The following is a 20,162-nucleotide window of genomic DNA, read 5'->3' on the forward strand; positions in this document are numbered from 1 at the left end:
TGCATGACCCGAGAAAAGAACTGAAAATATTTTTCACATTTCCCCATTGCTTTGTTTATTTTTTACAGCGTTTAGAAATAACCGAGACGATAGATCAAAAACCTAAGTGACATCGTTATGTTGTCACTACAATTTAGATTGAATTATTGACTAAAACATTAACATGTACTTGAGTTAGTGGGTGGTACTATGTACCTTTATTCTAAAGCAAAATAGATATAAAATATAGATGGTATCTTATTAGTTGGAGGTTTTCAGTTATTATTATTATTATTATTGTAGTTATAATAATAATAATTATTAAATTATATGTGTTTTAATTTTTTATTATTTGTTTATTTTTTATTATTACTCCATCTATCTATTTCACAAACAAAATAACCTCCTGACTTCACTATCTCTGGTGGACGTAGACCGCTCTAAAACACAGCGGGGAAATCCCCTCTCGCGGTGTTTCCTAGCAGCGTGGCGCGTTTCCGGTTCCTGGGTCGGCGCGTGCTTCCTGATCGGCTCGCGCTTCGCTATTTTTTATGTGTTGCCGCGAGCTGCCGTGGTAGGGATGATGATGATGGCGGAGCTGGTGCAGGGACAGGCCTCGGTGGCTCAGCCTGGAATGAAACCAGACGGCTTCGCCGACGCTTTACACCGGGCTCGACAGGTAATGCCCTTAAAACAGTGAAATACTGTAGAATGCAGATGTTATGCGAGGAAGTCCTTTCGGAGTGCTGGAGGAATGTACTTTTTAAACAGCGTAACCCCAGCCCCACTCGCTAGCAGCAAACCCACTCCTGTGCACACACGACGCTAGCGAGCAGGCTACCCACAAGGTCCAAGTGTTAAGACTTACATGGCAGTGCGTGCAGATTAAGGCAACGCGGGCCACAAGACGCCCAAAAATAAACCCAAGAACAAAATGCACTCGCTTTTCCCGATGCAGAAATCGGTTGACGTAGTTATCAAACAACTTTACGATTGTTCAGCCCACGGAGTTAGTTCAAAAACTGAAACCCAAGCAACAAACGGCAACCTGTTGTAGTGCCACAGAAGTTAGGAGCCAGTTAGCTGGCGTCTCCCCGAGCTAGCTAACAGCCGAGCTAAAGCTAGTGGCCGTGTGGCCTAGTTCCGCGAAGCCCTGCAGCCACCTGATTTCACGCGAACACTGCACGAAGTTAGCTCGCGCTCGCGGGGCGCTCGCGCTGCGCTCGAGACGTGTCGACGCGTTAAAAAAAACGGTCGAGTATCTTTTATCGTTTCTGTGTGGAAACGGCGTCGTACCTGTCTGCCTTAAAACCCCAGTGTTGAGGCGGTTTGTACGATTTTATGGTGTTTTGTTGAGGGAACTTCGCGTAAACAAGTTCACAAGCTCGTTTTAGACACGCGTCAACAAGTTTGTCTTGGGCGAAGAAACGTTTTTGGCCGACGTGTTTCTGAGGCTTCACGAGGGGAGACGCGCCGACAAACGGGCTTTTCTCTCGGCGTTGGGCGAACAGCGTGACATATTAGTTAAAAAAAACAACAAAAAATGTTCCACTGTAGGATATGGGCTTGGTGAAATGTGATCCTGCACTAATAGCCAGCGTAGCTAGCAGGCGACCAGCTTTTTAAGTTAAAACCTTAGAGTGACGTTAACACACGGTCAGCTGAGCCAAGTGTTGAAGTGACTGCGAAGACGTGACACGGCCATTTCGCTGTCATGTCAAATAAAACGCGTTACCTGAACACCGCGTCTTCGTTTCAACACGTAATAAAGTCTTAATATTAAAGTAAAAGCTCTAAACCTAAATGGTTTTTCTCAGATGTGTATATTTTAGCCCTCATTTGAGGGGGGAAAAATTCTCAACTTGTTTGTACATTTGAGGCCACTACGCAGAGAACCATTCATGCCTGTGTGGATGAGCATTAGCGTCTCTCCAGATAAAAATGTATTAAAGTTTCATAATGTCCGTTTTCTTTCAGGCATTCTTAAGGACCACAGTTCCAACAACCACCATGCGTATTTTAACGTTTGGGTATTTTTTTGTTGAATTTTAATTTTAACTACACTTGTCCACCATTTCGGAGCACTACCACCTTGTAAATGAACTTGGAGAAAGGCTGGGTATTAGAAAGGCATCCTGTTGGACCTACCTCTCCATGAGTCCTCGTATAACATGAAAAACCAGAAGTGTGCAGTGGAGCACTGATGTCACTCTCTTTTTCTGTTGTTCTCTTGCCATTTCTCAGAGTTAAACTTTTACTGTTTGGCTACCTGTCGTGAGCCAAGGCTGTTGCATATTACTCACACGTTTGTTGGGAGGGCTAAAGAAAATGGCTGTCATCTTTCTCATTGATTTTTGCCAGCATTTACTCTCACAGCAGTATTATATAATTGCTGTAACAGTGTGCAAAAATAAACTCAATTGCCTATTGCACAAATCATTAGGAAATAAAACTGACAAATCTCTGTGGCTTTGAGTCAGTGGGGTCAAAAAGCATCTTTTTAAACACATTCTTTCATTTAGTGGAAGACACAAGTGGTGTTCCTGTCCATTCTGTTTTGTCTTCAAGATGCTTCACTACATGATAAAGAAGCTTTGTTAATTTTTGAGTCACTGGAAGTGCTTTGTAAAGAACCTCAAGGTTCTTTTCTGTCGATATGACCAGCTTTTGATACTTGTTTCAGAAGTACCATTCTCAAATCAGCATTCAGATCTGTAGTTTTATGCTTCTGAGACTACATTTAGTGCAAGCAGGTAGACAACTAATATTTACAAACTGGTTCATTGTAAATAATTTATGCTACTTGCAAAGCACCTAAAAAAGTTCAGGTGGTTAACTTTGCATACAGGAAAAGACCCCCCCCCCCCCCCCCCCCCCAGCTAGCTGTGGTAATGCAGCTTTGTGCTGTCGGTGTGCAGTGTGGTAGGCCTGTGATTGGAATGTTCTTGAAGTATATTATAACATGCCAGGGAACCCTATTTATGGCACAATTCATGCTCAACCAGCATTTATATTTTTTAAAGTGATTGTTGGATCATGTAAATGCAGTGATGAATTAAAAACAAGTTTGAAGGTTGTTCACAATGCTCAAAGCACACAATATAATGTGCTTTGTTAAAAGGCCAGTTGGTCTATTGCACCTTCCTGCAATACCAACATCACAAATACCATATTGCAATGGCCATTATATGATGTATTGTCCAACCCTTCTGAGTATCTTGAGTGTTGCCTCAAGTCTTGCTTGCAGGCCGGGGGCTCTTGGCCACGTTCAGTAGAGCAGCACTGTCGTCCACACCTTCTATATTCACCTCTGCCAAAAGAAAATAGAACTAGGCACAAAGCCAAGAACACAACCAGATTTTATAGTCTGTATGGTAAACAAGATCTTATACATGAAGACCGTCCTAAGGCCTCATTTGTCAGTAGTTCTTAAGTATCTGCCTTTATATGTTATGCCAACATAGGCCTAATATATTCAGACCTGTAATCTAATCAGCATTTGAGCATTTTGGTTGGTCTGTCCTAACCAGGTCAGTACCTACATGTGTGGGCAAACGCACCCACTGTACCAGCACTGTACCTCACTGTAATGATAGCCTGTCCTTAGGTTTCTTTGGCACAAATGTGCCACCTGCTCTGTTCTTGAGGTGTGCTCAGGAACACAAGCTGACTAACTTGTTGCATCGCAAATGCTTATGGGGCTCCATGTGGTCTGAAATGTGTGCGCGTGCTCTCGGGCTGGTGGTGTTCTCTTACACAGAGCAGCCCCTCAAAAACCGCCCCACCCCAGGCCGCTGTCCTCATCGATGGCTGTAATGCCCTCCTTTTTTTTGCTCACTTGGGTCCGAGGACGCCCCCGAGACTGGCAACAAGTGGCCGGTTGTTGGGTCAGAATTCCTCTAGCCAGTGTTTGCCTCCCCCCTTCAGTGAGCTGGAGACTTTTCCTGGCAGGCTGATTTATCCATGTGCTCGCATTGTTGGCATTCCAGCCTAGCATTCCACAGAAAGAGGGTTTATCTGGGGGGGGGGGGGGGGGGGGGGGGGGGGTGAGAGGCAAGCATGTTCTATCTCCCTCTCTCCTCTCCATCTTTTACCTCCTATGCTCTTGTTCTCCCTCATTTCCTCCATTATTTTTCGCTCTACTTTCTCTCCATCTACTACTTCGTCTTCAGAACTGTCAGAACCCCCCCCCCCCCCTTTTTTTTGGCCCCGCCTTCTCCCACCCATGTATGCACCAGTATGTTTTATGCCGGAGTGTTAACGCCCCAAAGGTGATAGAAGCCTCTAATTGGGATGCACTAATTGGAGACATTACATTTTGATTTTTTTTTCCCCTCCCTCCTCCTCACCTTCCCCCACCGTTTTGCAAGTACACGTCAATCGGGCGGGCAGGCAGACATCTCAATTTTGTGTAATTTTCTGAAAGACTATACTTTCCAATGGAGAAAGACAATGCCAGGGAAGAATGGAGAAGTGCTCTCTCCTTTGTGCGGGCTTTTACTTTCCAATGCCAGCCATCTGCGTTCATGAATAGCTAATTGGAGAGCGGAAGCTGTGTGATTTTTATGAAAAGTGAGCAAACGATCGTTGCCGTGTGGCCTGAAACAGGCGTCCCTCAAGTTGTCTTAGTTTTCTAACAATGCCAGGAGAATCGGTTGTTTAAAAGATTGCTCATGAGAGATGAGATTTGATGTTCATAAATAGAATGTGCTGACTGCCAAACTGCTCAAAGTTTTATGTTGCTGTTGGTGCCATTTTCTTCCGGAAAAGCACTGTGGCGCAGACGCAATAGCCGTGCTCTGTGGAAACCTGGGCTTGCCTCGGTGCAGGGGCTTTACCATGGAACACCTGCTCTTGGACAGTTTGGTCCACTTCTCCAAGTGTGTCTAATCCGTCCCTCCTTGTGTTTTTTGACCTGATCAACTCAGATTGCGGCTAAGATGGGTGGAGACCAGATGCCCCATATGAACCACTCTTCTCCTGTTGTTGACCCTTCACTTTATGGGTATGGAGGGCAGAAACGCTCCCTAGATGAAGGAGGTAAGATGACTCATGGGGGGGTGAAAAATGTGTGTATATATATTTGTATATAATATATGTATGTGTATGTCTCCTGCTGCTCACTGCCGTGTGCCGAATGCTTTTCACCCAGGCCTGTACCGGGACAACACGGGTGTAGTCCCCTGGGGGGGGGGGGTAGCCACTCATAAGAGGGCTGCATCCTTACCAGGTTCACTTCAGGAGGTTGAGGTGGAAGGGGGGTGTAACACCTCAGTGTCTAGAGTAAAAGAAGCACCAGGCTACAGGGCATGGTGGGGGTGCAGTTAGCCCTGGACTTCCGCACCTCTCCCACACATGTGGACCCAATCAGAGATGCATTTCTTCCAATGCCCTGGGGGGGTAAAGGGGGGGGGACCTAGATCTTCAAGAAGCACAGATGGGTGAACGTTTCAGGAAGTGACACAGTTAGTGTGCACCGGCCTCAGAGCCGAGTGGTAACTTGGACACTACGTGTGTGTGTGTGAGAGAGAAAATAAAAATATATGCATGTTCGTGTGTATTTATAAAATAATACATGAACATGGAACAGACACAACAGCATGAACACTGGACATTTTATTACCAACTACGTCATGTTGATGTACTGAACAAACGTTTAATGGTCTGTTCATTAATGCTGGAGTTTTTGGACTTGCTTAACCTTAGCTAGACTAGCTTGTTTTAGTATTTTGTTTAGTGTTGAACTGTAGGGAAGATCTTAAGCTGTGGCTTAAGTACAGTGTAGAAGGCAGCAGTTACTTCTGTACATTATTGGACAGTATCTCTCAACATGAAGACACGGATGAGTGAGTTCAGTAAAAGGAGAGGCAGCAATAACTAAGTGATTTGAGTGAATTTCCATGATCATGAGATAGCAGTAGTCGTTTCAGTTAACACAATACAGTATCAAGGTAGTACAAAAGAACAGCATGATGGGATTGATCAAGTCAGGGGATTGGGCTACAAAAGTATGTTTTAATGCTGTTAAAGTTTCAAAAGATAACCCAGTTCTGTGGCAGTATTGCTGATTGAGGGCAGAAATACTCTCTTAAAGTGTGTGGAGTAATATCTGTAGTTATAGAACATAGATAGATTTTAGACCTGCTAGAGAGAATGTGTCAGCACTGTAAAATCAAGCTGCGTAGTAGTATAGTTGCAATTTAGGTCATTCTAGCATTAATTCAAACACACAGTTGCTTTTCCTCTCCTTTGTCTGTTCAGTTTTTGTAAAGGTCATTGAACTCGGGTCTTGTTGTTTTTTAATGCATTTATAAATGTGAAATGAACGTTTTTGAGGGGCCCATAACTTTGTGGCTAGCCTCAGAAAAATGATGCATCTCTAGTATCGTCTGTGTGTGGTAAAAACAAATTTCTACGTTATCGTGCCGTGTTGCTTGCATCACCTGCTACTACTGTTCATCTGGACAACCAACGCGTTTCACCTGGGTGACGTTAGAAGAGAATCCTCCTCAGTGTTGTCTGGAGAGGCCGTTGACCCCTTTGATCATGAAGCGTGTTTGTTTGGGCTGGTGTCTTTGCCTTACCAACCCTAACTGATTCACTCAACCTGTGAACTGGCCTGTGAATTATTTTTTATTTATCTATTTATTTATTTGCTTGTGTAAACTTGCTTTCTCCCCTTCTCTACAAAATAAGAAGTGCGGAGTGAATAAATCACTCCTCAGAAGGCTGATCTTGGCACTGGCCTCTAGCCAGTGGGAATTCATATTCCATGTTGGTATAGAACCCAGCTGTTATGCCACTGCATTCTGAAAGAGCGATCGTCAGCAACGCCCTGCGATCGGCGGAGGTGAAAGTGGTCTGACCATGGGCGGTAATGTCAGTGATGGACCTACCACTGTCTAGCCTGGCCGTTGATCAGCGATACCCTAATTTTAGTCTTTAGAAAGACCAAATGGAACCTCGGTGGGATTGGCTGGTGGAGGATGATGGGAACGAAGCGCTAACATGGGGAGACACGGGTCACGACACGACCTGTGCAATGCCGGCTAGTGTCAACAGGCGTTGTTTGTACTTTGTGTTGACACGCTTGCTCACTCTCGGATACTTCTACGATTCAAATAAGCCGTGTTGCTTGAAAGTTATCTTATCTAGATTGGACGATGTGTTCTGGTGTGTTCAGACTTAAAAGCATAACGCCATAATCATATTTTAAGCTGTGTTTTTAGATAGAATGTGGACATGTAATCATTCTCATGTAATGCACCATGGCCCACTATTTACATGCCCCAGGTAGGCCTTGTCCGAACATTTTAGAGCCTGTTTGCTGATGAACCTGTTTAACCTGCATAGTGAAATAATTAATATGCCTGATGGAGTTTAGTAGAACTACACCGTGTTGGAGGTCTGGATATTCCTAGGCAGTCTCTAATGGCTTATTAAACATCCTTAAATGGTTAATTGTCCCCAGTAGTGTACATGTGTAATGCTTCTTTAAAGCTACTTTATTGGTACTTTAAAGATTAAAGATGCAGGATGTATGGTGGTATTTCTTATAGTATGAGAATGTGAAGGGTCACCAAATGATGAATCCGAATGTACTAGAACGCATAATGCACCTACACACACACACACACACACACACGGTGCAGGCATCTTCACTGCAATTACACCGTGATGGCTGCTCTTAATTACTGTGCAAAGAAAATGTTCTGCAGAGCAAACGTGTACGGTGGCAATTTGATCGTTAGCGAGTAGCTTGCACCAGGCAAGGTTATCGCCAATTAACTTCCAGTCTTCGTTGCCTCTAGCCGCTTGTGTTGTCAGGAGGCGCATTCAAGATCAGCGGGTGCTGGGACACTTGAGGGCCTCCTGAAATACACTCCTGAAATACACTCCTCATGCATTTATAACACAGGGCTGCTTGATTATTAGGTTATTGATTGTTTTTATTTTTTGGTGGGGGGGAGGTTTTTGTTTTATATACATGGCTGTGCTTGAATACAATTGAAAGTAGTTTGAAAAAAGTACCCTTTAGACTTTACTCAGTCAATCTTTTTATCTTGGATATGGCATAATTCAAGTAATTTCCTGGGGACTTGCTCCACCAGAGATTCCACTCGGCGCATGTCGGCGAGCCGGTCCGTTTGTGAGGGACGGCGTTACGGTAGCGCCTCTGTGAAAGGAGCTGTCTGTGTATGACGGCTTGTCCCTGAGCTGCAGACGTGCGCCGTGTGACTGACGGCGCGTGAGAGTAAACGTGCCCACCTGCCACCTGCCACGCTCACTCCTGAGGTAGCACACGCGGGCAAATGACTGCCAGCCGAGCTCCGTCGGAAAATCACTACCAGGCAGTCTCTCTCTCTCTCTCTCTCTCTCTCTCTCTCTCTCTCTCTCTCTCTCTCTCTCTCTCTCTCTCTCTCTCTCTCTCTCTCTCTCTCTCTCTCTCTCTCTCTCTCTCTCTCTCTCTCTCTCTCTCTCTCTCTCTCTCTCTCTCTCTCTCTCTGTGTCTGTCTATCCTCCCCTCTCATCTGTTCTCTCATTCTCGCACCCAGACTCTTTGATCTCCCCCGTGGTAGCAGTCAGTCACGTGTCCAACGGCAGTCTCGTGCCTTGTGTAGTCACTGTGCCATGTGCAGTTATCCTTCTTACTGACAAATGTTGAAAATAACTTTTATCCATATTTCCCCTTTTTGTTCTCTCTCTCCCCCCTTCCACAGTAGGTACCCAGCTCGGAGGAATGGTACATCCAAGGTAAGTTCATATCACATCATAAATGTGTTTTAAATCCTAGTTGCCCATTTTGAATTCACGCTTCATACAAATGTCAGCATGCATATTATCTAAATATCTTAATGTGAAGAGTCTTCGTTTTCTCTTCTCAATAAAATACTAAATTTGGGTGTTTTTAAAAGGGGGCAGTTTCCCCTGTAGAATAGCTTCAAGGACACGTTCAGGGAAGGTGTCATGACAAGGCAGTGGGCACCTCTGGGATTAGCAGCATTTTGCTACTTGATTTGGTTGTTTGGTTAGTTTCTGTCCCCTTGTGTCTCACGTTCACTTGCGCATCACCCACCAGGCTAGTTGGGGCCATTCCAAATGGCCACGTGCGCACGGAGCAGCACATTCTCACGTGTGCTGTGCTCCGGCCTTCTCGTCCAGTCACGTGGACTTTAACGGGGGAATTTGCATATCATTTGCTAATGGACCAGGGTTATGGTGTGTGTATGAGAAATTGGTTTTAATGTAGTGAATTACAATGTGAACTTTCTTAGAGTATCTTTCTTAGTAAGAGATGCCTCTAGCGGAGGTTTATAGGTTCATTTCACTTCTTGCATTTATCCAAAAAATAACCATGTACAATATAAAAGCTCTTAGACTTGCCAGAGGGCAGTTACGGTGTTCTCTTTAATCATAATTCTGGTTCATTGTGAACTTCGGTTTTCTCCAGGGCTATAGTGACAGAGGACTTCAAAGTGCCTGACAAGATGGTGGGCTTCAGTAAGTATGACATTTTTGGTGCAGAAACCTATCTTTGTGTTGCAAAGTAATTCCTTACATTTGAAATAGCTTTTTAAAAATGTAATTTCCTCTGCCATGTAAACCTGAAAAATGTATTCAGCATTGCAGGCTGTGTAAACACGGAAGGTTTTTCTATTTGTTTATGTGCATGGTTAGGTTAATTTTGTCACCTTCATCGTGTGTTTGCAGTCATTGGAAGAGGCGGTGAGCAGATCACGAGAATCCAGCTGGAATCCGGCTGCAAGATTCAGATAGCAGCTGGTACGGAGCTTTAACGCACGCACCCACACCTACAAACACCCTCGTGTTTATGTACATCACAAACATGCATATAACCTCCCGCGTTTTTAAGATATGAACTTATTTTGTTTCACTGTTGAAAGGGTTTTTTTTCCTTTTCATTTTTGCTTTTGTGTTGTTGTTTTATCGATCTGTTTTATTTATTTATTTATTTGCTGGTAAACTGTCTGTGTTGCCCCTATAGACAGTGGAGGTATGGCTGACCGCCCCTGCGCCCTAACAGGGAGTCCAGAGAACATTGAGTAAGCTCTCCCTGTTTCTCCCCACCATCTCTGATGTTGCCCTTTGTGTGACCTGTACTAGACCCCTAAATCTAAATCTGTGTGCTTGAAGGAAAAAGAATCATGAGGCACATCTTTAGTGCTGTACATTTCTACTGTCTTTGTGGAGGGAAATGTTGATTGATTTTTGGATTGGTCAGTTGATCAGATTTTTTTCTTTCTACTATGGTGATCATGATGCAGTCAGATGGCGTAAACTTTTATTTGGTTGCCTGGTTGGTTTGTGTTTTTGTTTGTAAACACTGCACCTGGTTGGTTTGTGTTTTTGTTTGTAAACACTGCACCTGGTTGGTTTGTGTTTTTGTTTGTAAACACTGCACCTGGCTGGTTTTTGCGATCTTAGATGGTTGACTGACACTGGAGTCTTTTAGATTGGGTTGAAACTAATCGGCTTGATGCTGTAATGCACTTAAAGTGTATTTGGATGGTTATTTAATGCTATATCTGTAGTGTATTTACGTAAATATTAAGGAAATGTTTACATGTGTGCTAAACTACCTGTTCAAGTTTGCCGTGTGTGAATGTGCTGTTTGATGCGCCGTGTGTGTGTGTACGCCACATGCTGTTTGTGGAGAAACCCCAAAACCCCTCCCCTTATACACCTGCTGCTTCTGTCCACCAGGCAGGCCAAACGGCTACTTGGTCAGATTGTGGACCGCTGTCGGAACGGCCCCGGCTTCCACAGTGACATGGACGCCAACAGCGCCGTCCAGGAGATCCTGATCCCAGCCAGCAAAGTGGGCCTGGTCATTGGCAAGGGAGGAGACACCATCAAACAGTTGCAGGTGCACTTGCCTCTCAAACACGGAGCCCACTGCAGCAATGTGTACAAACATGCATACTTGTGGTGTGGTGGAAAAAAGCTACTCTCTCTCAGAAACATGATCTTCCTGTCTCCCCCCCTTTTTTTTTTTTATATTATTTTTTATAAAATTGTGAATTTTTACGGATCAAAGATGTTTGAGTTCCATGCAGGCTGCTTCTTTAATCAGCGGTGGTCTGTCCTGTATGTGTGCTGTGTGTACTCCAGGAGAGAACAGGGGTGAAGATGATCATGATTCAGGATGGTCCCATGCCCACAGGAGCAGACAAACCCCTCAGGATCACTGGAGACCCCTACAAAGTGCAGGTGATGTACCTGTCCTTACTCCCTGTAAAGGATTTGGACAGTTTGAACCACAAGAAGGATTTTGGTTGGTGGTTTAGTGGTTTTGTTTGTTGTTGAGTGTCTTTGTGGCTAACTTGGTCGTCTGTGGTGCTGTGAATCTTGCAGCAAGCACGAGAGCTTGTAGTGGAGATCATTCGGGAGAAGGACCAGGGAGACTTCAGGACTGGCCGTGGTGACTTTGGCTCCAGGCTGGGAGGAAGCAGTGTGGATGTGAGTGTGCGTACACTCAGTCATTAAACGGTCATTAAACGGCGGTGTTCCAGTATCTTTAACCAAGCAAAGTGAAGTACAAGAAGCAAAAATACAAGCCTCTGTTGATGTGTGTAGACTCTCTGGATAATTTTTTTTCCTTTTGAGCAGGTGGCGGTGCCGAGGTTTGCGGTGGGCATCGTCATCGGCAGAAACGGCGAGATGATCAAGAAGATCCAGAATGATGCTGGCGTGAGGATCCAGTTTAAGCCAGGTCAGTGTGCCCCACTGGACACCAAGACGTTTCGCAGCTGTCGGCCCAAACTGGACCCACTAGACAAAATCCATCACCAATAATGGCACCAGTGTGATCTGTGTCTACTGGACCGCATCATAGTATAGGTTTAGTTAAGCAAAAAAATGCACTGCGACGTGTTTTCACTTGCCCTGAACGCTGTACATCAGCCAAGACATGCCAGCGGTCCACGCGGTGCTACATTAGTTTAGAATAAAAGCTCCTAATGTTGCTAACACCAAGTCCACACAAGTATAAATATTAAATATAATTTGTTAGCTAGCTCCATGTTCACAAACTTCTCTCAACCTGCTCAAAACGACCATATCACAGTTAATGTTAACAGAAAAGACCTGTGTGTGTGTGTGTGTGTGTGTGTGTGTGTTTAGCCACTGGCACTGTTTTTACTGACGTATCGTTTTAGCAGCAGTATCTACACTGGCCCTGACTGGCATCTGGAGGTGCTTCTGCCTGTCTCTATGGATGATTGTTAATCCTGTCTGAATGGGGTTTAAGGCTGCAATTAAGTCTACATGGGGTTCTAGGCTCATTTCTTCTTCCTCCACCCTTCCTCCACCCTTCGGGGCCCTGAACCCACTGATTCTCCTACTGATTGGCCAAAATCAGGGGGGGCGTGATACCTGCAGTCCTTTAAGGATGCATCCCACAACCAATCGCATCGTCTGGGTGGTAAACTCCCCGAGGGAGTGTCACCAGGAGGATAAAGGAAATTAACTCTGTTAGAAAAGCAAGAGCACACAGGCTGATAAATGAGGCACTTCTGATAGCAACTGCTAATGGCAATGATTCGCATATCACAATGTCAACTTTTTCTATACATAATGACTGATTGGCATGTTGTGATTGGAGTGTGACCATGTGATGCAAACGTTTTGCTTCATAAAAAATTCCATCCCGCTAGAATCTCACTCTTCCTGTTGTAAGTGTAATTCAGGAGCAGGGCCACTGCACCACTCCAGTGCATGCTTACTGGTGTGTCCATTGACCAGATAATTTGGATAATACATCCACGTCCTCGTGACCCGGTTCTCTGGACACCTTTGAGTTCTTTTAGTCTAATTTTCCTAAGTTCACGCCACTCGAAGGAGTAGGGTCCTAAAAGTTCTGTGAACCATGTTGGCTGAAGTGACCGACTCATTGGGACAAGGCCGAGTGTAAACGCTCAGTTCCGTCACATCTGCTCAGTGTTGATGTCAGCGTTGTTGGTACCTACCGAATAATCCCATTGGCTTTAAAGGTAAATGTGCTGGCTATTAACTGTTATTGGCTACATGTTTAGCTGGGTTTACTCTGTAGAAATAAAGATGAAATTAGTCACTCATGACAAATTACACTGTGTTTACAATTTTTATTTGCCATTAAGCTTTGATATTTTATGAGCAGCAAGGGTATACTATTATTACCGCATGCATTATTACTGTATCCCAACGGGGCCCTGTCTGATCTGTGTGTCCCCAGATGACGGAATAAGTCCAGATCGGATTGCGCAGGTGATGGGTCAGCCAGACAGGTGTCAGCACGCAGTGCACCTCATCAACGAGCTGGTGCACACGGCACAGGTGCGTGTGTCCCCCTGGTGGGCAGCAGCAGGCACTGGTGGGTGGGGGGGCAGTTACCCACCCTGCCTGCCAGATCCGCCCGCTGAGTGGGAGGACCGGGGTCACGCCCGCCCAGCAGCGGTGTCACTAGAGCCGCGTTCCCATTGGAGGACTGTGCCTTTATTAGCATAATGGGTTTATTCTGCTAATTCCAGCAGGGGTTTTTGTGGAATTGTGAAGGTTTGCATCTGGTGTTAGATCTGTTCCAATATGATTATTTATTAATTTGCTTCTTTATTTTTAGAATTGTTTAGAAATGCTGTTTGATGTAAAATGTCATTTTATTAGAATCTCCATGCTTTCTCTGGCTAAAAAAGAAATTTTTCCTTTTCATGACCACATTTACTTCACTGTGTTCTTCAAACCGAACATAATGTAGTGTGTTGCCCTACATATCTAGGCAAGTCCTCCACATGGGCCGTCATGTAAAGCCTGTAGTAGCGTAGGGCTGTGAGCGGCCGTGTCTGAGACGCTGTGCTGGGCCTGTGCTCTCTCCCCTCAGGAGCGAGACGGGTTCGGAGGTGCGGCCGGAGCTCGGGGTCGGGGCAGAGGTCGCAGCGACTGGAACATGGGCGCTCCGGGAGGAGTGCAGGAAGTGACCTACACGATACCAGCGGACAAGTGTGGTCTTGTGATCGGCAAAGGTAGCGCTGGAAATTTAGCAAATCCTTTCAGTTATGTCCGTTATGTACTGACTAGCGACATGCGTCACATATGGGGTTCACTCTAGTTACTAAACATATCGGTGCGTTTTAGGTAAGCCTAGCTGTAAAGAATGAAACAAATTCCACTGGCTAATGTAGTATGAAAACGCATACCTCATTCGTTAATATTGAGGTAAGAGGCGCATGTTAATGAGGCTGAGCGAGTCTTCTTGATGGGTCCTCCTGTTAGCAGCATGCTTTGTGTTTTTTGTTTCACAGCAAAACTGAAGATTTGGTCAAACTTCTAATCCACTTAACCTGTGTCATTTGTGTTGGCATACTGCTGTTCAGGTTATTTCAGGCCGTGAAAACCACCAGCCTTCTTGCTGTACACACAATACCCTTTTTGTTACATTGAGAAATGAAAACCCTTCACGGCCTTTTTAATACGCCACCGCTTTTGTTTTTAGAGATTAAAAATTATCCCGGCTCCTGGATGCCATCTTTACCAGTGAGTGAGGCTGTGTAGTGGGATTGGTGGAGGTGATTTGTGAAGTGGGATTATTGTATTCAGTGTAAACTGACATCAGTTATGCAGAAAATCAACATAAAAAATCAGGATTTATTATTTTATTGGATGTTGCTTCTAGTTCAGTTGTTGGCTATTTAAATGCTCCCGAATACAACATGTTGCATCCAGGTAGTGTACCTTCACAGATTATGTGTTTGTTTGGTTGTCAAACATAATGAAAATGTTTTTAAAATTACCCTCCCTCCTAGTCTATTATTGCGAGGATGTCTTAATGTCCAGTGTGTTAAGTTCTCCACTCTGAAACACGTCCTTCATTGTTCCGGCTAAGTGCTTCACCAGGGCGTCTTTTCACTCAGCTTTTAAGACCACCAGCAACACTCTCTCACGCCATTTAAGACCCCCACTCTTTGCCTCCGTATAACTAAGCCTGTCCCGTGTAAAGAGCTGGGATCTGGCCAGTCCCAGGCCCCGCCCACCAGCTGAATGCCCGGTGTTTTTCTGCCCCTCTCCTGTGCGCCTGGAGAGCTAATAATGGCTTCATTATTGCAGAAGTTCAATTTGTTTGACAATAGCTTGCTGGCTCATGTCCAGTCCATTGGTCCTGACGAGGACTCTGCACGTGATCGGTGGGCGGGGGTGGGGTGGAGGGGTAGTTGTGGAGTGTTTTCAGTCAGGGGTCAGGCCAGGTCAAGCAAGTGTCACCCTGAAGTGAACAAACGTGTAATTGATTTTGGGGACATCCCTTCTCCCCCTTGCCCCCCACCTACACACAGTAAGCTTATAAAGGACCTTGTGACTGAGCGGAGGGCCAGGACACCCCCACCACCATCATGCCTCCATAGAGTGGAGAAAGGCAGCTTAAGGGTGGCGCTGCTCTCATTTCTGGTCCCGTTTCCACTGCTGAGGTCGCAGTTCCTCCATGACCAGCTGAACACCGGCCAGTCTTGGATCGTTGCCTTTGTGCCAAAACCCACCGTTGGCTATTGTGTGAGCGGTGCTCTTTGTATTAATACGTAAGGTCACATGCTGATCCTCTGTGGTGCACAGCTGTCCCGACGTGGTCTGCAGGAAACGGGACCATGTATTTTGCAGTTAATCATTTTTAAGTGATGAGACTTCTCAGTTTTCCTCACTGTAAAACTCCCAGGCAGTCCAGGAGTGACTCTTCTGAGAGTGTCTTTGTCGTTGTCCTCATCAGGTGGTGAGACCATTAAGAACATCAACCAGCAGTCCGGGGCCCACGTGGAGCTCCAGAGGAACCCTCCTCCGAACACCGACCCCAACGTGCGCATCTTCACCATCCGCGGCACCCCACAGCAAATGGAGGTGGCTCGGCAGCTGATTGACGAGAAGATCGGGGTAGGTGACACGGGCTCACTGACCCTCGATAATTGCCTGTTTGTGTCATTGCGACTAAACCACCGGTTTCTCCTTTGGGTTCGTTTTTTGTGGTCTGTGGTCTTTGGCTGCTGCCATTCTGAATGAATGTAGTGGCACACAAGCGCAGACGTGAGCTGCTGGATGTTTATACCCCTCTACTTCAAACTTTAGAAATGAAGTCTTGTGCTGTACTGTGCGAGAAATATACAAATGTGTTTTGGGTTGATGTACCGTGTTGAGTAGTTGGTGTGTGACCTGAATGGGTCTGAGCTGGCGTTCTTTGGCCAATCACTGGGGAAACGGGTGTGTTAGTGAAGGATCCTTGAATTCAAGGGAAGAGCAAAAATGACAGCAGTACCAAGGGGGAGTGATTGGCCGGTTTGATGTGACCAGTTAACTCATCTGAATCTATGGCCTATTGCTGGCCCAGCTGTGAATGGGGGCGTCAGGGCATTTGTGATTTTCATGATTATACAAATTTGTTATAATAAATCACCTGCCAGGCCGGTCCATGGGGTAGGTGGTCTTGACTCGGCCCTTGGCCTTTGTTTCGGGGTGCCGATGCACCATGGGGAAGCTCGGGGGCATTTATCCTGCCCCGTCATCAGTCAACCCTGCAGGACGTAATGGTGGGTGGGTGGGTGAGGGAGCCTTCACTCCACCCCGTTCTCACTCCTCCATCCTCTCAGGTCTCTGGAATGGGCGGCGGCAGCAGCTTTGGGCTCAGCCCCTTCACCCAGGGCCCTGCCACTGCGCACCAGAAGTGAGTGGCATCCTTTCTGTTTGGCTAAACTGCATCGGTTTTTTTTGTTTGTGATCTTGCATCTGGCTTGGGGCCCAAAGCTTTGTGATTGTGACCCGCTTGGAAATCTGCTGAATTTATTATTTTTTTACTTTGTCCGACAGTGGACCCCAAACTTTTATGACTGGAGGTTGGGGCACCACATACCAGACATGGCAGACCCAGACACAGCAGGATGTGGGTGAGTACCCCCACTCTGTACCATCCACGTGCCCCCCCCCCTCCCCTCCTACTACTAGGGTTCCTGTCCCCACAATTCCCAAACATGATGCCTGGTCATCTTTTCCTTTGTCATGTTTCTTCTTCCCAGTTTTAAAGTAAATCCGAAATCAAAATGGACAGACCCGTGTCCCTGCTTCTATTTTGTATAACCCGTCTTTGTCATTGTTTACATTTTCATTCATGTTTTTCTATAGTCAATCGACGTCTAGTTTCACCTGCTTGTAAAACATCTGATGTGTCCTGAAATCGGAAGAGGCGATAGTGTCTTTTTTCTGTGGGGGGTGGTTTAATCCAGGCACAACATGTCTGGTGTGAGCAACTGAGTGTGTGTGTGTGTGTGTGTGTGTGTGTGTGTGTGTGAGAACTGCAAAGAGGGATGTGAGGGCAGGCGGACCACCAGCCTACACCTGTGCACTGAACCACTGGCTGCTCACCTTTTGTCTTTCTCCGCTTACAGGGCACAGTGGGTCACAGACAGGACAGATGGATTATTCCAAGGCGTGGGAGCAGTATTATAAAAAGCTTGGCAAGTATCCCACCAGAGGGCGCTCTGCAACTTTCTCTTTTAGGCAAACCAACGTATTAATAAGGATAAATAAGCTGTGGTTTGATTCGGCTCAGGGTTAGTCTGTGGGAGATGTTTCTTTTAGTACACTGACAGCACTTTTGAGCAGAACTTAAGAGTAGCTTAATGTTGGTGTTTTTAGTAATCGTCCTCGAGTTTAATGCCGTTATCCTGCACGTATGCGTGTGTGTACACGTGTGTGTGCGCGCGCGTCTGTGTGATCAGGTCAGCAGAGCCAAGCTCAGAGCACTGGTCCTGACTACAGCAAAGCATGGGAGGATTATTATAAGAAACAGAGTAAGCGCTTCTTCCACTGAAATGAAACATTGGAACATTTTTCCATCCTAGTATGAAGTCTCCCATGCCGGTGTCTTGTGCTCTGTCTGTTTTTGATTCTCTCATTCTCTCTCTGTCTCTCTCTGTCTCTCTCTCTGTCTCTCTCTCTCAGGCCAGGCTGCAGGTCCTGCGTCCCAGCAGAGCTCCCCTCCAGACTACAGTGCTGCGTGGGTGGAGTATTACAGGCAGCAGGGAGCTTACTACGGTCAGGGCTCACAGCAGACACAGGCTCCAGGCCTTCAGGTACTCGCACACACCGCTCTCGTCATTTAACATCCACGTGCCAGTGGAGTGGGAAGCAGAAATAATGTTATTAGCAGAGTTGATCTCGGAGGACTTTTAAATTTCAGCTGCTGTCATTCTTCTGTCTTATAGGATCATTAGAGCGGATTCCCTTTAGTTGAAGATTTTTGAATGATTGAGAAGATGAAACAAACAAAACCTTTTGTAACAGAGGTTTCTAGATTTGCAACGCCTTGAAGACTTTTACTTTTTTTCTTAGTGAGAAACACTAGCTGTAGAATGACTTGTACAATTAAAAAAAATAAAAAATAAAAAAAAAGAAATTTCTAAATCAGGAACATAAAATTGTTACTAAATACTTGTGTACACCATTATTTGAATGAACAATTTCTGGGAACCTTTTCGGACAACAGATGTTTTTTTGTTTTCTATTCTTCCTTTTTAATTCAAGTGAAAACGCCAAAAGGACCCCGGAATTGTAACATTTCAGCAATCGCAATATAATCTATTTTTTTCTAGTTCTGTTGCAATAAAAATCGTAATTATGGGCTTAGCAGTCTTGAATACTTTTTTGTTTTTGTCATGAAATGTTTTAAGAATGTGTGGAAAAAATGTTTTCTTTCTTTTTTTCCTTTTACATAAAGCAATTTTAATTCAGTGAGATAAACTGTGATGTTTTGTTACAGGAAAAATGTGTTGTCTTTGGTTTTTTTTTTTTTTTTTTTTTTTTTTTTAACAAAATGAGTGATGTTGGCAAATGGCAGTCAATTCCTAATTTAATTCCTCTTGTGTTTTGTATTCTGTTTTTCATTGTCATTTTATTGTACTCTGGTTTAAAAAGGTGCAATATCTTATTTCATATTTGAAACAAAGATGGATTTCTTTATTTTGACAGATGTTTAACTTGTAGTTCTTAGATATATTTTTTTTTTTAGGCGTTTGGAAATAATTTTTTATTACCTTGATCTGATGTGGGAATGGGGGGTCTTACATATTGTGACTATTGCCTTTGCTATCTTGTAAAACTATGTATGTACACTCAGATACTTGACTAAATACTTTATTTAAATATATATAATTAAATCAAAGAAGTTTTTTTCCTTTATCGAGTCATTTTTACAGGAAAACTGTCCGTTTTTCTGTTCTGTTTTCATACTGAAATTTTTTTCAAAGTTTGTGAATGTGTAATTTGAAATTTGATGTTGCATCTTGATGTATGGACAAAAAGAGATGATGGCTTTTATGTATGTTCTGTACCTACACCATTCAAGACTGCTAAGCCTCCAGATCCTGTTTATGTATTAATTGTAGATTTTTATATTCTAAGTATTAAGATCAAAGTTGTCTTATTTGGTACCATCCAGCATCCCCATTGCCCCACCAGTACACACTGTGGACTTACATGCAGTCCGATGCTAATAACTTTTTAAGTATTTTTTTCTTTCTACTTGTGTGATCTAATATATGTATGAATGATTAGTTACAAATTGAATCTAGTATTAACTTCACTGCTTAATGAAAAGGGATATTATAATTTCAAATGTTTAATTTTAGTGGTTTTTTTTTCTCATGTGTACAGGTAACCATGTATTAAAAATATCAAAAGACTACTTTTTGTGTTTTTCTTTATTTTGTTCTTTTCTTTTGGTTTTCTGTAACACATTCCAGTTTTAGATCTTCACTTGAAGGCCCGTATATACCCCAAACTGGACACTACAGATCTTTCCCATAACTCCTGGGAGATGACTATACATGTAATGCATCGCTTTGTATTATTTGTGCTGTGTACAGAAAACTATTTTCTATGATACTTTATAACAGTTGAAATAAATGAGACGCAAGTAAGATGTATGTTCATTCATGTAGTCAGCAATGTGAAGCATGTCCACGCACGTGTCGAGTGTGATCTGCTAAAAGTACACTTATTAATGAGAATTAATGACTCGCCTTATAACGTGCTTTTAATTTCATATTCTCATAGTTTAGGTTAGTTTAAGGTGTGGGTTTGTCTTTTAAAGAGGACGAGAAGACGAATCGCGTCTGTGTTGGTGTGACTAACGCATCTTCGGAATTAGTGTGAACTTG

The 20,162-nt window shown here is 44.3% G+C and overlaps 1 protein-coding gene across 3 annotated transcripts; it reads left to right on the forward strand.

The window, feature by feature from the left end:
• Positions 1-481: 481 nt before the first annotated feature.
• On the forward strand, positions 482-19,685 carry fubp3 (far upstream element (FUSE) binding protein 3). Of its 3 annotated transcripts, none has more exons than XM_077011425.1 (19): positions 482-658; positions 4,908-5,019; positions 8,700-8,733; positions 9,431-9,480; positions 9,691-9,762; positions 9,986-10,043; positions 10,705-10,867; positions 11,113-11,211; positions 11,356-11,466; positions 11,611-11,713; positions 13,214-13,314; positions 13,856-13,997; positions 15,728-15,888; positions 16,599-16,672; positions 16,816-16,892; positions 17,391-17,459; positions 17,724-17,795; positions 17,947-18,077; positions 18,210-19,685. In XM_077011425.1, exons 1-19 carry the CDS (start codon positions 560-562, stop codon positions 18,216-18,218), a joined length of 1,737 nt encoding a protein of 578 aa, XP_076867540.1. In that variant the 5' UTR covers positions 482-559; the 3' UTR covers positions 18,219-19,685. The 3 variants fall into 3 exon arrangements, with proteins under 3 accessions (XP_076867540.1, XP_076867543.1, XP_076867541.1); XM_077011426.1 differs by having other exon boundaries at positions 484-658; positions 11,356-11,460; XM_077011428.1 differs by lacking the exon at positions 17,724-17,795 and having other exon boundaries at positions 483-658.
• The last annotated feature ends 477 nt before the right edge of the window (positions 19,686-20,162 follow it).

The sequence above is a fragment of the Brachyhypopomus gauderio genome, chromosome 7, assembly GCF_052324685.1.
Source record: "Brachyhypopomus gauderio isolate BG-103 chromosome 7, BGAUD_0.2, whole genome shotgun sequence".
Lineage (NCBI taxonomy): Eukaryota > Metazoa > Chordata > Actinopteri > Gymnotiformes > Hypopomidae > Brachyhypopomus > Brachyhypopomus gauderio.

What these genes read in the sequence shown, in the direction of transcription:
- fubp3 (XM_077011425.1), top strand. Translation starts at nt 560, where the DNA reads ATGATGATGATGGCGGAGCTGGTGCAGGGACAGGCCTCGGTGGCTCAG. An exon ending in GAGACCCCTACAAAGTGCAG is followed by an intron (nt 11,212 to 11,355) that starts GTGATGTACCTG and finishes TGAATCTTGCAG; the next exon opens with CAAGCACGAGAGCTTGTAGT. An exon ending in GCAGTATTATAAAAAGCTTG is followed by an intron (nt 17,460 to 17,723) that starts GCAAGTATCCCA and finishes CTGTGTGATCAG; the next exon opens with GTCAGCAGAGCCAAGCTCAG.